The sequence below is a fragment of the Rana temporaria genome, chromosome 3 (assembly GCF_905171775.1).
Source record: "Rana temporaria chromosome 3, aRanTem1.1, whole genome shotgun sequence".
Lineage (NCBI taxonomy): Eukaryota > Metazoa > Chordata > Amphibia > Anura > Ranidae > Rana > Rana temporaria.
The window spans coordinates 206,807,946-206,825,149 of NC_053491.1; the positions used below are offsets into that span (position 1 = coordinate 206,807,946).

The window sequence follows — 17,204 nt, forward strand, 5'->3', positions numbered from 1 at the left end:
AACTGAAGCTTCCATTCATAAATCAAAGCTCATCCAATATTGCAATGGTCTATAATACCCAGTCGTCCTCAAGCAAAAGAAAAATCTCCATTGTCTGTTACAGTAATAATGAAGATGAAGTTTAAATTACAAGCTAAAACACAATTGCCCATCCAAAAAGAATGACCAACTTCATCAGCAACAGAGGCTCTGTATTACTCATTCTTTTTCTTTTTCATTTGCTTAACCAAACACCATTCATCCATGATGAAATGTCTGAAAGTAGAACATTATGCTCTTTATACGTGTTCTTTTTTGTCATCTAAATATTCACCAGTCCAAGATATTAGTGATGCCACTGCTATATCAGCTAATCAATCCGAATCAAACACATTTGATAACACTATGTATTCTCATCCCTGATAGAACAAACCAAGCTGATAATTTTCTTCTAAGGCCGCATACACACAATCAGTCCATCCGATGAGAACGGTCCGAAGGACCGTTGTCATCGGTTAACCGATGAAGCTGACTGATGATCCGTCGCGCCTACACACCATCAGTTAAAAAAATGATCGTGTCCGAACGTGGTGACGTAAAACATAACGACATGCTGAAAAAAACGAAGTTCAATGCTTCCAAGCATGCGTCGAGTTGATTCTGAGCATGCGCAGGTTTTTAACCGATGCTTTTGCATACTAATGATCGGTTTTGACCTATCTGTTAGGCGTCTATCGGTTAAATTTTAAAGCAAGTTCTAATTTTTTTGACCGAAGGTTAAATAACCTATGGGGCCCACATACGATCGGTTTGGACCGATGAAAACGGTCCTTCAGATAGTTGTCCTCTGGCGATCCTATCGTGTGTACGCGGCCTAAAGGTGTGTGTTCATAAAAAATTTTCACCTTGAGCTGCTTGTCTTCCCAAATAGTTGAAAGGGGAAGTAAAAGCAATGTAGAAGCAGTAACAAAAGAACCCAAATGCATCTCAAACAGATCCCAAAAACAAGATCAGTTCATCTAAAAATATGCTGTAATTGTCCAGCTAAATAGACCCTAATGCCGCATACACACGACCGTTTTTCATGACGAGAAAAATGCCTGTTAAAAATATATAACCTGCTCTATTTTTTCACGTTGTCTTTTTTCACGTCGTGAAAAACGGTCGTGTGTACGCTTTAACGAGGGGGAAAAAATTAGCATGCATAAGACGGGGAAATTAGCATAAGCAGCCCAAAGGGTGGCACCATTCAAATGGAACTTCCCCTTTATAGTGCCGTCGTACATGTGTATGCAAGGCAGGCTTGAGAGAAATCACGTCGAGAAAAACATTGTTTTTTTTCCATGACATGAATAACGGTCGTGTGTACGTTGCATAACAATGTTGTCTCTGCCCAATAAGCTAACATTTCTCACAAAGCAATGATTCTTGCCAGATAGGCATGCAACAAATGGCATGTGGAGTAGCAGTTGTGATGAAAACCAAGGGCGGTGTTCTTTACAAAGTACAATGTTTAGAAGCAGTTATAATAAAAGCAGGAACTGGTAAAACTTCAACAAACCTACCAGCTAAGTTATTTCCTTCTTTCTTCTCCTTTATGTCTTTCTTACAAAACCACTATACATCCTCAACAGCATTATAGTTAATTTCTGCTTGTCTTCTTGATTGTAGGTGTAATGCCCCGTACACACGATCGGAATTTCCGTCGGGATAAACTCAGACGGATTTTTCTGACGGAATTCCGGTCAAGCTGTCTTGCATACACACTGTCAGGCCTCGTACACACGACCAAGTTTCTCGGCAAAAACCAGCAAGAAACTTGCTGGGAGATATATTTTTGCAGAGGAAACCGGTCGTGTGTACATTTTCGTCAAGGAAACTGTTGAGAAACTCGACAAACCAAAAATAAAGCATGTTCTCTTTTTCCTTGATGGGAATGGAGAAAATTGGCTTGTCGAGTTTCTCGATGGCTTCACAAGGAACTCGATGTGTTTCGCCTGTCGAGTTTCTCGGTCGTGTTTACGAGGCCTCACACCAAATTCCGACCATCCAAAACGCGTTGCATACAACACTACGACGAGCTGAAAAAAATTAAGTTCGATGCTTCCGAGCATGCGTCGACTTGATTCTGAGCATGCATGTTTTTTTCTCCATTGGAGTTCCAAACAGACGAACGGAATTTCTCTTTCTAAGTCCGTCGGAATTTTCGATGGAAAAACTCTGATGGGGCACACACACGGTCGGAATATCCGATGAAAAAATTCCGTCTGACTTTTTCCATTGGAAATTCCAATCGTGTGTACAAGGCATAAGAAGAAGTTCTATTGCACCTCATAGTCATGAGGGAAAAAGCCATATAGTGGGCAAGTTCATTGATTGCATCCATCAACAAATGAACCAATGGCGTTCTAGCAGCTTCTCCAGAGCAGAAGCAAAACGTTTTATTTTATTTCCTACTTTGCAAGCATTGCTTGAATAATCTCTATCTAGCACCCAACATTATATTACTCCACAAATGTTGTCTGTTGAACTATGCATGCATGATTCCTAATAGGTTAAGACTTAGTAACTACTTTTGCACTGAAATATATTCATCCATTTTAGCAGATGTCATTTACAGTGCCTTGAAAGAGTATTCACACCCCTTGAAATTTTTCACATTTTGTCATGTTACAACCAAAAACGTAAAAGTATTTTAATGGAATTTTATGTGATAAACCAACACAACGTGGCACTTTGTGAAGTGGAAGGAAAATGATAAATGGTTTTAATTTTTTTTTTACAAATAAATATGTGTAAAGTGTGGCGTGCATTTGTATTCAGCCCCCCTGAGTCAATACTTTGTAGAACCACCTCTCACTGCAATTACAGCTGCAAGTCTATTTGGAGATGTCTCTACCAGCTTTGCACATATAGAAAGTGACATTTTTGTCCATTCATCTTCACAAAATAGCTCAAGCTTTCTCAGATTGGATGGAGAGCATCTGTGAACAGCAATTTTCAAGTCTTGCCACAGATTCTCAATTGGATTTAGGTCTGGACTTTGACTGGTCTATTCTAACACATGAATATGCTTTGATATAAACCATTCCATTGTAGATCTGGCTGTATGTTTAGGGTTGTTGTCCTGCTGGAAGGTAAACATCCACCCCAGTCTTAAGTTTTTTGCAGACTCTGAGGCCTTGTACACACGACCGAACATGTCTGCTGAAACTGGTCCGCAGACCAGTTTCAGCGGACAGATCCGACATGCTTTAAAACTTGTCTGCTGGAAACCCGTCCGTCTGACATGTCCGCTGGTTAGTACATCTAACCAGCGGACAGAAATCTCCCGCATGCGTCGAATGGATTCGACACATGCGTGAAAGTATTTTACTTCCTGGTTTGGTGACGTGGCGGCGTCAACGTCACCGCCACGTCACCGCGCTGTCTGTCCGCGGGGATTTTGGTTTGATGGTGTGTACAGTAAGGATGAGCCGAACACCCCCCTGTTCGGTTCGCATCAGAACTTGCGAACACACCAAATGTTCGTGTGAACATTAGAACCCCGTTAAAGTCTATGGGACTCGAACATTTGAAATCTAAAGTGTTAATTTTAAAGGCTAATATGCAAGTTATTGTCCTAAAAAATGTTTGGGGACCTGGGTCCTGTCCCAGGAAACATGTATCAATGCAAATAATTTTTTTAAAAACGGACGTTTTTTCAGGAGCAGTGAATTTAATAATGCTAAAAGTGAAACAATAAAAGTGTAATATTACTTTAAATTTTGTACCTAGGGGGGGTGTAAAGTCAGCATGTGAAAAAGCGCATGTTTCCGAACTGTCCCTGCACAAAGTGTCATTTCTGAAAGAAAAAAAGGCATTTAAAACCGTCTTTGCGGCTCTAATGAATTGTCGGCTCTTTCAATTACAGAGATGATTCATTCATAAAGAAAAAAAAATGTGTGGGGGTCCCCCAAATTAAATTACCAGGCCCTTCAGGTCTGGAATGGATATTAAGGGGAACCCCGCCGTAAAAAAAAAAATTACGTAGGGTTCCCCGCAAATATCCATACCAGGCCCTTCAGGTCTGGTGTGGATTTTAAGGGGAACTCCACCCCAAATAAAAAAAAATGGCGTGGAGTCCCCCTAAAAATCCACATTAGACCCTTATCCGAGCACGTTAACCTGGCCGGCCGCAGAAAAGAGGGGGGGACAGAGTGCAGCCCCCCCTCTCCTGAACCGCACCAGGCCACATGCCCTCAACAAGGGCCTCATCCCCACAACCCTTGCCCGGTGGTTGTGGGGGTCTGCGGGCGGGGGGCTTATCAGAATCTGGAAGACCCCTTTAACAAAGGGGACCCCCAGATCCTGGCCCCCCCTATGTGAATTGGTAATGGGGTACACTGTACCTCTACCATTTCACGAAGGAAGTGTAAATAGTTAAAAAAAAACACACAGACACCGTAGAAAAAAATTCTTTATTAATAAAAATAAAATAAAAATCCAGTGATGTGAATCCACTGTCTGCTATCCAGCGACGGATGATCTCTCCAGCGACGGATGATCAGCGGTCCGGTCCAGCGATGCAGAAGATCCATCCGTCCAGAGCACAGCAGGGGAGCTCCACTCTCCGCTGGACACAGCCCAGCAGAATGACGTGCTGGAGCTGTGACATTACTTATATAGGGGAAGCGCCGGCCACCCGTCACGTGACCCCGCCCCCTTTGACGCACCCTTGTACGTCACTGGGAAAGCCCTGTCTTTCAGGGTCTTTCCCAGTGACGTACGAGGGAGCGTCAGAGGGGGCGGGGTCACGTGACGGGTGGCCGCTTCCCCTATATAAGTAATGTCACAGCTCCAGCGCGTCATTCCGCTGGGCTGTGTCCAGCGGAGAGTGGAGCTCCCCTGCTGCGCTCTGGACGGATGGATCTTCTGCATCGCTGGACCGGACCGCTGATCATCCGTCGCTGGAGAGATCAGGGTGTTGTGCAGTGTTAATTTTCCAACACACATAGCATTTTGCTTTTAGGCCAAAAAGATCAATTTTGGTCTCATCTGACCAGAGCACCTTCTTCTACGTGATTGCTGTGTCCCCCACATGGCTTCTCGCAAACTGAAAATGGGATTTCTTATGGCTTTCTTTCAACAATGGCTTTCTTTTTGCCACTCCTCCAAAAAGGCCAGATTTGTGGAGTGCACGACTAATAGTTGTCCTGTGGACAGATTCTCCCACCTGAGCTGTGGATCTCTACAGCTCTTACAGAGTTAACATGGGCCTCTTGGCTGCTTCTCTGATTAATGCTTTCCCTGCCAGGCCTGTCAGTTTAGGTGGCTAGCCTTGTTTAAGTAGGTTTTCAGTTGTGCCATACTCTCCATTTGTGGATGATGGATTGAACAGTGCTCCGTGAGATGTTCAAAGCTTAGGATATTTTTTTATAACATAACCCTGCTTTAAACTTCTCCACAACTTTATCCTTGACCTGTCTGGTGTGTTCCTTGGCCTTTATGATGCTGGTTGTTCACTAAGGTTCTCTAACAAACCTCTGAGGGCTACACAGAACAGCTGTATTTATACTGAGATAAAATTACACAAAGGTGGATTCTATTTACTAATTAAGTGACTTCTGAAGGCAATTGGCTCCACTAGATTTTAGTTAGGGGTATCAGAGTAAAAGGGGCTGAATACAAATGCACGCCACACTTTTGAGATATTATTTGTAAACAATTTGGAAAACCATTTATAATTTTACTTGCACTACACAATTATGTGCCACTTTGTGTGGGTCTATCACATACAATCCCGATAAAATGCATTTAAGTTTTTGGTTGTAACATGACAAAATGTGGACAATTTCAAGGATTATAAATACACTGCACTGTATTAACTGCTTTTGCACTGAAATATTATTCATCCATTTTATCAGATGTTACTCAGCTTAAACTTTGAAATGGCATAACAGAATTGCTTTATACAGCTTAATTAATGATGGTACCATGCACTAGAATTCCATGTTCCACATATCTGACTATCTTTACTAGCAATGAAACACAGTTAACCACCATCTTTTGTAGGATATAGGCAAAGTAGGGAGTGTTTGCTTCCTTGCACTTTTACAAAGGGCAGCTTTTGGTGTGACACTTAATAATCAGATTTTTTTTTATATATATTTATTGGTATTTTAACCCCTTAAGGACTGCCGCACGACTATATACGTCGGCAGAATGGCACAGCTGGGCACATGGACGTGTATATATACGTCCCCTTTAAGAGCCCAGTCGTGGGTCGTGAGCGTGGCGGCACGCTCGCGACCCGGTCCGAAGCTCTGTGACCATGGGTGTCCTGCGATCGGGTCACAGGAGCTGAAGAACGGGGAGAGGTGAGTGTAAACAAACCTTCCCCGTTCTTCTCTGTGGCAATGTCAGTGATCGTCTGTTTCCTGATATAGGGAACGACGATCAGTGATGTCACACATCCAGCCCCACCCCCAAACAGTTAGAAACATACATGAGGTCACACTTAACCCCTACAGCGACTCCTAGTGGTTAAGCCCTTGATTGCCAGTGTCATTTTCACAGTAATCAGTGCATTTTTATAGCACTTTTTGCTGTAAAAATGACAATGGTCCCAAAAATGAGTCAAAAGTCTCCGATGTGTCCGCCATAATGTTGCAGTCATGAAAAAAACTGCTGATCGCCGCCATTAGTAGTAAAAAAAATTATTATTAAAAATGCCATAAAACTATCCCCTATTTTGTAAACGCTATAAATGTTGCGCAAACCAATCAATAAAAGCTTATTGCAATTTTTTTTACCAAAAATAGGTAGAAGAATACGTTTCGGCCTAAACTGAGGAAGAAAAATGTTTTCTATATCTTTTTTGGGGATATTTATTATAGCAAAAAGTAAGAAATATTGCATTTTTTTCAAAATGTTTGCTCTATTTTTGTTTATAGCGCAAAAAATTAAAACCACAGGGGTGATCAAATACCACCAAAAGAAAGCTCTATTTGTGGGAAAAAAAGGACACCAATTTTGTTTGGGAGCCACGTAGCACGACCGCACAATTGTCAGTTAAAGCGACGCAATGCAGAATTGCAAAAAGGGGCAAGGTCCTTAACCTGCATACTGGTCTGGGTCTTAACCGGTTAAGATGTGCAAAAAAAACTGAGTGTACATCAAATACAAGGAATAAAAAATAAAGAAGAGCGTATTAACCAATCAGAGTAAATCATTGAAAGGCAAACTTCTGACATAACTGGAGGGTCAGAATAAAACACATTATCAATAATTAGCTTAACATAATATAAACCTCCAATATAGCAAACAAAAATGTGTTAACTGTTAAGTAATAAACACAGTATAAAAAAAAAGAGATTAGAGATATAAGGGGCACCATGGATCTCAGAACATGAAAGCTCAATGGATTAGTATAAAAATCTGATTATTCAGGGACAGCTGTTACACAGACTTTGTCCTTTACATTATATTTTTATTAGGAATGTTGAAAAAGTTCAGCAAGCAATTCAGTGTCTGACGTGTTGCAATGCCCCTGTCCAGTATCCATTAAGAAGTGTGTGAAAGAAAATGAAAAGGATGAGAAGGGTCAAACATTGGTCCTCCTCCTTTTGAGGTAGAGGTGAAAACAGCACTGCAGTCTTTGTGTGTCAGGATCAATTATGATGATGATGACATTGAAGCATTCCAGAGTGGAGAAAAACATACTAGTAACCCCATATAAGACACAGATGGCAGATAGTAGTTATGTTGTGAATTATGAGAAAGAGGAAGGTCTGCTTGTTCTACTGTATGTGAGATGAGACCTCTATTACCTGTCTAGCAGATGTACTAATAGTGGCCAAACTGATGAAAATTAAGTATTCCAGTGGAAGGTGTAGAGATGTACATTTTCTAAACATGGCAAACTTCAGACCTACATATTTCTGTAATGACAAGCTAGCAAAGCTTATATAATCCTGCTATCAAAGCAAAACAGGAGATTGTTTTAAGGATACTGAAAAAAGCCTAAGGCCGCTTACACACGGTCGGTCAAAACCGATGGAAACGGACTGAAGGACCGTTTCATCGGTCCAAACCGATGGTGTGTGGGCCCCATCTGTCAGTTATCCTTCGGTCCAAAATTTTAGAACTTGCTTTAAAATTGAACCGATGGACGCCTAACCGATAGGTCAAAACCGACGGTTAGTATGCAAAAGCATCGGTTAAAAACCTGCGCATGCTCAGAATCAAGTCGACGCATGCTTGGAAGCATTGACTTTCATTTTTCTCAGCACATCGTTGTGTTTTACGTCACCGCGTTGGACTCGATCGTTTTTTTAACTGATGGTGTGTAGGCACATCAGACCATCAGTCCTCTTCATCGGTTAACCGATGAGAACGGTCCTTCGGACCGTTCTCATCGGATGGACCGACCGTGTGTACGCAGCCTTCGGCACTAACAAGTGATTCTCCTGCTCGCACCACTTTTCCCTGAGCCGTTCTAATGCCCCGTACACACGATCATTTTTCGGCATGAAAAAAACGACGTTTTAAAAAAAAATATTTTTAAAATGATGGTGTGTGGGCTTCACATCATTTTTCGGGTTCTGAAAAACGACAATTTTTTTTTCGAACATGCTGCATTTTTTAACGACGTTTTAAATTGTCATTTTTCGGGTTGTAAAAAATGATCGTGTGTGGGATAAAACGACGTTAAAAACCCACGCATGCTCAGAAGCAAGTTATGAGACGGGAGCGCTCGTTCTGGTAAAACTACTATTCGTAATGGAGTAAGCACATTCATCACGCTGTAACTGACAGAAAAGCGTGAATCCTCTTTTACTAACAGGAAATCAGCTAAAGCAGCACCAAGGGTGGCGTCATCCGCATGGAACTTCCCCTTTATAGTGCTGTCGTATGTGTTGTACGTCACCGCGCTTTGCTAGAGCATTTTTTAAAAACGATGGTGTGTGGGCAACGTCGTTTTAATGATGAAGTTAGAAAAAACTTTGTCTTTTCTACATGCTGAAAAACGCTGTTTTTTTCATGCCAAAAAATGATCGTGTGTATGCGACATTAGAATGACATACTTGTACTTTGCTTTTTGCCTCATTGCCCCGTCACCTCTGCCACCTCATCCTGCAGCCACTGTACAAAATACAGTAGTATGATGCACATTATTCACCTCAAGCTCATGGCCATGAAAATAAGTTCTAGCAGTACACTGAGGCACACACACTGTGGGGTTGATTTACTAAAACTGGAGAGAGCACAATCTGGTGCAGCTGTGCATGGTAGCCAATCAGCTTCTAACTTCAACTTGTTTAGGTAAGCTTTGACAAAAAAAATCCTGGAAGCTGATTGGTTGCTATGCAGACCTGCACCAGATTTTGCACTCTCCAGTTTTAGTAAATCAACACCTGTGCGTGAATTTTCGAAAGAAGCATTTTGAAAGATTGTCATTTTAGATTGTACATGGATTACCAATTTGTCCATGAAACGCTTATTCGATTACTGGCTGTGCATACCAGTAGCCATAGTTTAGTTTACCATAGTAAACATTAATATATAAATTATAAATAGTAAATAGTATAGCATCTTGGTCCTTGCCTGGTCTCAAATGTCCTATGAAAAGACTGTTGTCATCCCCCATAGGTACTAAACTGCTCATAATATGGAAGATAAGATTAACCTTTATAAAAATGAATTAATCTTGGGTACATGACAACTTTCAGTTGCCCTAGTGAAGGAAAATGTTCCTAAGCTGTCGGATGACCAAATCTTGAATCGAATGTATTTTAAAAAATTCAGTAATATCTGTTTTCATTTAGACAGATAACCTTTATCAGATAAATGGGATCAAGATTATATAGATATGTGTACTCTAAGTTCATGACATGCAGGTTTCTGCCCAATAATGGGTGGCTGTAGTTCTTTTTAGTACAAATGCAGTATACAAGCACATAGCTAATGTAATAAATATAACAGCACATATAATATTTCCAGAAAAAAATACTCCAGCGTATTCTCAGACTTGTGATTAGATAAACAAACATACAACTAATCTGTCAAGGTAGAAAAAAGGAAGCAATGCCTTTCAAAGAAGTAATTTCCACAAACGAATCTGGGGTATTTATTTTTTATACAAATATTTTAAAAACACCTACTTATACATTCATTTTTCTTTCATTTAAGTTACTCTTCATATCAAAATATAAATTACTGGTAAGCAATAGAACGCAATATTAATGACCATGTCATGAGATATATGTGAAAAATATTACTATGATTACTTTTGACTGCTGTGATTTTGTGAATATACAGGAACTACTGTATAAGGTAATCTGTCAAGAATTGTGATCCTGTTGGAATAAGACTCCTTGCTTGTATGTATATGCTCTCATATTTTCGCACATGTAACGTTTACTGCCAATTTGTGCATAATCAATCATGTATTTATAGTTAGGTGCATAATAATAATTAAGTAGTAATTATTAATAACTAATAGTTAAGCTTGACTCTTGTTTTATTACCTCATATATAAATACTATGCCTGTGTTCATATTTAATACAAATAACCTGTTACTTAAAAGAATTATACAGTGGGGGCGAGCATATTTTCCTTTTTTATTTATTATAGTCAGCACTAAAATAATACAATTAAATGCGTGTACTCATTTTAGTCAAGTAAAAATGAAATATTGTATATTAATGTAATATATAATATATATATATATATATATATATATATATATATATATATATATATATATATCACCGTCTTCACACACCCAGCAGGTGGAGCTCTAGTTTCCTTTTTCATATATGAAGCATTGTAGAATTCTCAGCTAGGCTAAAAAAAGGCCAATTGTTTGCAAGACCCAATTGGGTTTAATAACTAAGGGATTAGAAAATATTCATTAGTAGTAATGAACTTAGTAAATAAGGTGAGGCTGTGCACTTTAAATATCCAAACAAATGCATGGGAAATTAAAAAACATGTTTGCTGTGCTGTGTATTTTGGTACATCATGGTGCTTTGGAAATCCTTTTTCATGCATTATATGTTTATAAGTAAAAAATGTTTCATATATTATAAATATAAAACAATAGTTTAAAAACATATAAACTTAAAAGAAAGCTAAAATACAATTACCCCAATAATATATATATAGTTTCCTTTGAACTTGACTCTAGTATTTGGTTGTTAAAACTTTGCTTGGATTGAATTTTTATCTTTGGTTGATATACTTGTAATATCCATTATTATATGTAGTTTAGATTCTGGACCACTTGTGTTAGCAACCTATGTTTGATTCACATAGTACTCTCATTTTAATGATGTAGCTCGAATCTCACTAAAAATGTATTTTACCAGATTTCCAGTCATGCATTTATAATGTTTTAATCAGTGCTATTATATTAACTGTTATAAAAAATGTCTTTCTTTTCAATGAAGATTTGATGCTAAGAAATATGAAATATATCTAGGACTGGAGTACTATCAAGTAGTTTCAAATGATATCATATAACTAGAGGTAAAAACGAAGATTAATGCCAATTTACTTTAATATCACTCATGTGCCACTTATTTAAAGTTAAGAAAGGAGATCCATGAGGCATGATTACTAGATGGAGCACATAATAGTGGAAATGTCTTTTGTAATGTAAAATTCATGAGAATTTAGAAATGTAACAGTTTGAGCTTTTCTTACATTAATAGTTATGACACCCATCAGTAAATGATTGCCCATATGACTGGCACCTGTTATCATGAAGGTCTAATTTAATACAAAGCGACTGATTTACTAAAATAGTAATTTACTCACTTTGTTCCCTGAAGATATGTTAACTTCAATAACATTGTCATGTGTAAACTAAAGCAACCTTTTTTTAGTAAAACAAAAATCTATCCATGGTCAGGAGCTTAACACGAACCCAGATTTACTTATCTAGGTGAAAAATATACTTCTCTAGTAAATAACTCCCAGAGACTATTGGACATACTGTATGTATGGTCATAAATCCTGGAGAGCTCTTAATGCACAAAGCCAGACACTTTGACTTCTGACAATAAGTATGATTGCCCAGTAGTGCCACTCCAACTATTTTTGGCAATAATAAATGGGTCAAAGTATGCTATGTGAGATTAAAGGAATGCTGTTTTCATGGCATACAGAAGTATAAGAAATGGCTATAACATTTTCCCTTTCAGCCTAAAAGAATTCTATTATTCTGTTCTTGCAGAATCATTTGTTTGACTGCTATAACTAAACAAAAACTAAATTAAATTAGAAATAGATGACACACCTTTGATGAATACATATTGCTAAGTACATCTGCATCTAGTGTTTTCATCTCTTCTTCTGAATCTATAACAAGAAAAAAAAACATAAAAATATGCAAAATTAAATCTATAAAATCATATATGGTTCCTAACTAAAACTAATAACTGCTAAGTAAACTACATTTTATAAAATAACATTGATTTATATAGGGTTATACTGGTTGCCATTCAATTTATATTACTTACAATATTTCTGCACATTTGTCATGCCACAGCTCAAAACACGTTTATTAATAAAGGTTCTTATTTTTCCCCAGTAAGCACACGTTTTTTAGCTCAACTACTGAGCAACATTGCTTGTATGTAAATTAACCTTTCAGCCTGTGCGGTGTCAAAGGTAATTTACATATACCGTGCCCTTTAAAATATTTTTAATTTTACTGCTAAAGGTGCTAAAAGTGCAAAGATTATGTGCTCAGCCGTTTAAGTAAAACCCTATTTCAATTCTATGACTTTTTTTTTCATAAGGAATGTTTAAAGTGCAGTAACCAATAGCGACCAACAAGAAAACATCTTTTAGTGATTTGGATACAGTCATGCTCTTTACTACTTTAGCTTGACAACCTACTAAGGACAAATATTTATAATTATTAAGTTAGAACACAAATATACTGGTGATTAATGGCAAGGAAAACTGGGAAACAATTAGGATGTTAACCATAGTAGCTGAATTTCCTGATTAGTAGCTACAAAGTTTTTTTATTAGTAGCTATGGTCTACAATTCCATTTTGTCTCAGATTTATTTTTATAAATCAGTCTTATGAAGCCTTTTGGACTCTATACACATTTGCCTTCCAATATTCACTGTATCTATGATGGGCAAAGGTAACTTTAGCAATTGGTAATTGTCGGTAAATGTGGTTTTAACAGTTGAAAGTACAGATGAATCTAAATGGTAAATGTCCTTAAAAAAATTGTCAAATATTTCACTTTGGCTGTAATGTTGTGCTGTGTACTTGTAAATTGAAGAATTATATTATAAAACAATGTATGTATTGTCTATATATTCAGCTGTTTAATTTGAAATCTAACATTCTAATTAGAAGTTTACGTTTGCTCTGACTGCTCATTTCTTTCTACGCTGCTGCTTATGAAATATATACTAGCCATGTAGAAAAATATAACTAATTACAAGGAGACAATTATTCCAATTTTGTCCTATGGCATTCTCATCTTCTCTGTTGCAGTGCAATTAATGGGTAAAGGATAAGATACTAATGATTTATATTCACCTCAGAAGCCAAGAGGTACAGCATCTAACAACATTTCTCTAGTATAGTACCAGTAACAACCAGATTAAGCCAAAAACTGTGATAAAAGTACCAGCTTTTCTTGGGAACATTGACAGATAACATTCTCACATACCTTTAAGACATTAACATTACCACAACAGTGCACATGCTTGAGTGTGTCAACTAATCAGATATGTTAAATTACACATTCTCAATTTACAATGCATATTTTGATTGGAGTTCAAAATGAGCAATCATCTGTTTCCCAATGTTCACATGTTAAAGCGGGGGTTCACCCTAAAACACCAATAGACCGTTACATCCAGCATACTGCTGACATCTACAGTATGCTGGATTTTTTTTGTACCGCTGTACTTACGGTCTTATGTTTTTTTTCACAGGGCATCCGGGTTCTCGCTCCCCCGGGGAGTAGGCGTTCCTAAGACGAGGCTTAGATGATTGACGTTCGGGTAAAGCGTGTCATCACCTTCCGAAAATATCCGAGGGGTACTCTGCACTTTACGGCGCCTGCGCAGTCAGCTCTACACGGCAGGCGCCGTATAGCGGCGTAAATAGCCGAGTCCCCGTCGGATCTTTTCGGAAGGCGATGACACGCTTTACCCGCACGTCAATCATCTCCTGGGAGGATCAACACTCACTCCCAGGAGACATTGTGCAGAGCTCCCCGTCTGGGAAAAGGAGCGACACGCCCACTCCCCGCAAGGATAAAGACCCGGAAGTGCGGCTGAAGACATGTAAGTGTACAGATTTTTAAAAAAATGACAACGCTACAAGCCTTTATTAAGGCTGGAGATAGGTTAGCTAAAAAGTTAATTTTGAGGGTGAACCTCCGCTTTAATACTGCAGAGATCCAAAGTCGTTGAATCACAACTACCTCCACTGACAGATAGATACCAATTAGTCAGTCAATTCACTTCAATTAGTAAAGGTTAAATAATTTAGATCAAAACTATTTTTTTATTTATTTTTGGTAGATGTTGGAAAGCTGAGTAATCCACTTGCTTTTTATCCCTTGGGTATTGAGGTGGTCAAATCTTAATAGTGTAGTTCCCAGCACTGCTTTCCTTGAAAACTCACTTCTCCTGTTGTACTGTCCTGTCCTGTCCATGGTATAAGGAAAACTAAATAAAGGAAGCTTATGAGTGAATATAATCATTAGCCCCTACAGAAATCCAACATATCACTTTTAGTTGGTAGCATACTCTTATGCTTTTGTGTATGGTTAGATCCCGATGTACACAGGCATGCTTGATGTTACTAATGAATTCTCTCTGTGCTAGGACGTTATGCAGTTTATAGATTTTGCCTGCTAGAAAGAAAGTACAAAGGAAATATATGTGCATTTGAATTATTAATCTCCTGGAGAGCTCAGGTAGATGGGAATAAAGTTTTTCATCCACAGCTTCCCTTTGCATCTGCAAACCCACACCAAAACACAATAAAATAACTATGAACAGAAAGGTCCATGGTTGTCAATTATATTAAGCCCTTTTTCTAAATTAGAATGGGCTGCAGGCTTGTCAGAAGTGATTTTTGTGTGCATAACACATACAAAAAAAAAAAAACTAGTCGTATAATCTTTATCTCCCTGTATGATTTATATCGCTTCAATATTTTGCAAGAAGGGTAAAGGTTCTAACACAAGTTCACTATAAGCCACATCACTTTTTTCATATCTATTTATGTACTTAACCAGCTGTATTTTCATGATGCTTTCATGCAAGCTGTTTCACGATACACAGTTCTCATTTTTCTCATGACAAGCAGCAAGCTGTATATTAGGTACGATCTACTATGGGAAAACACACTATGTCTTACAAGGCAAGTTACTCATAAAAGCATACATTCATCATTTGACACGTGTAAAACACAAAGGGCACAATACAGCATAACAACAAAAAAACATTACTAAGATATATATACTAGCTTGCAATATGTTGCTGCTCAGCTCTATCATGTAACAAGCAAGAAGAGATAGTCACAGAAACATAGTAACAGTTAAGAATAGTAAGTCTGTACACTACCTGTGCACATCCCACAGCAGGTAAAAGCAAGAAGCATCAGACACACCAGCTGAATCCTTAGTCCAGGCATTGTGAATGATTTAGGAAACTTTAGTCCATTCAAAGACAAAAATGCAGCTGAGACTAAACAGATCTTCTCTTTCTCAGTGCTGTGTACCATAATGAGAGTGCTGGATCCACCCCAAGTATATAAGCAGTGAAATGATGTCACAAGTCTACATGAGAGCACTTTGAATATATCCCAGCCCACCTCTGTCAGCCCTTGCTGCTTCATATAGCATCCCCTCATTGCGAACAATATGACGCACGTTGGTAATGGTGATTTCTGTCTGTGGATGTAAACACAATGACGTCCTGGGATTCTTATCTAGGGCAAAAGTAGTTCAAATGGATCTCCTGTCATTTTTTATTAGTCATGTTTCAGAGCTGACAATTAATACTTTGCAAAATAAAAATAACTTGAATGGAACTAAATAGTAGTGCACTTTGTTAATAGTGTATCTGGCGCTGCTAACACTGATGACACCATGCTTTGTCACAACATTGTTCTGTAATCTGAGAAAAAAAAACTCTTTCTAGAAAATATATTCTATATATAATAGATCCAAACTTGCTTTTTCCCCTATGCACTATTCCAATAGTGTCCACAGGCATGAAATAAAAGTTGTATCTGCTAGATTTTGTTTGATTGACAGTTAGTAGGTGCTATATGATGATGAATTTCATATTTTCAGATGATCAATGTTGGGATAAAAATCATTCAATGTTAACATTTACTACCCCGGGGACCCCTACTACATCTCATTTCTTTCTTCCCTATCTATTTTTTCTCCTACCTAAGTTTACTTTTTCTTTTATCTTTTTTCTCACTTCTACTTTTTCCCCCTTTTCTCTCTCTCCTCTTTCAATTTACGCTTTATAATTTCTGCAGCAGAACTTTTATTTCCTTGGCTATCATTATACCAATGGTACATAGTTCCAATATGCAGTATACGATTTTAGATTCTATAAAAAAAAAAAAAACAACAACTATACTCTTGATAATAATTAGGACCAGTGGCGTCACTAGGGTTGGTGTCACCTGGTGCGGTAAAATATGGTGTCACCCCCCCCCCCCCTCCCAATAACATTTTTCAAATAATTTTTACCCTACTGTTTGCTCTCCTTTCTTCCCCTTTTCTCTCTCTCTCTCTCCCTATCCATCTTTCTTGTTCGTTCTATCCATTCTTCTTTCTCTCCATTTTTCTTTGTCCCCTCCCCCCACCTCTCTTTCTCCAGGACCGGAATTCACATCTCGGGAGCCTATAGGCCAGGGGCGTACCTAGAGCATTTGGCACCCGGGGGCGGATCCAATATCTGGCACCCCCCCTGCATGTTACACAGACCCCCCTTCAGTGCAGACACCCCCTCAGTGCAGACACCCCCCCTTAGTGCAACCCCCCCTCAGTGCAAATCCCCCCCTCAGTGCAAACCCCCCCTCAGTGCAACCCCCCAGTGCAAACACCCCCCCCTTAGTACAACCCCCCCTCAGTGCAAACCCCCCTTAGTGAAAACCCCCTCAGTGCAAACACCCCCTTAGTACATCCCTCCACCCCTTCAGTGAAATCCCCCCAGGTGCAAACA

The 17,204-nt window shown here is 38.7% G+C and overlaps 1 protein-coding gene across 1 annotated transcript in view; it reads right to left on the reverse strand.

The window, feature by feature from the left end:
• Positions 1–15,761, reverse strand: part of NTS (neurotensin) — a 44,227-nt gene extending 28,466 nt beyond the window's left edge. The window contains exons 1-2 of the mRNA XM_040344171.1: positions 15,582–15,761; positions 12,267–12,328 (exon numbers count right to left, since the gene is read on the reverse strand). Coding sequence (XP_040200105.1) covers positions 12,267–12,328; positions 15,582–15,741 — 222 coding nt within the window. The 5' untranslated portion in view covers positions 15,742–15,761. The remainder of the gene's footprint in view (positions 1–12,266; positions 12,329–15,581) is intronic.
• Positions 15,762–17,204: the final 1,443 nt, after the last annotated feature.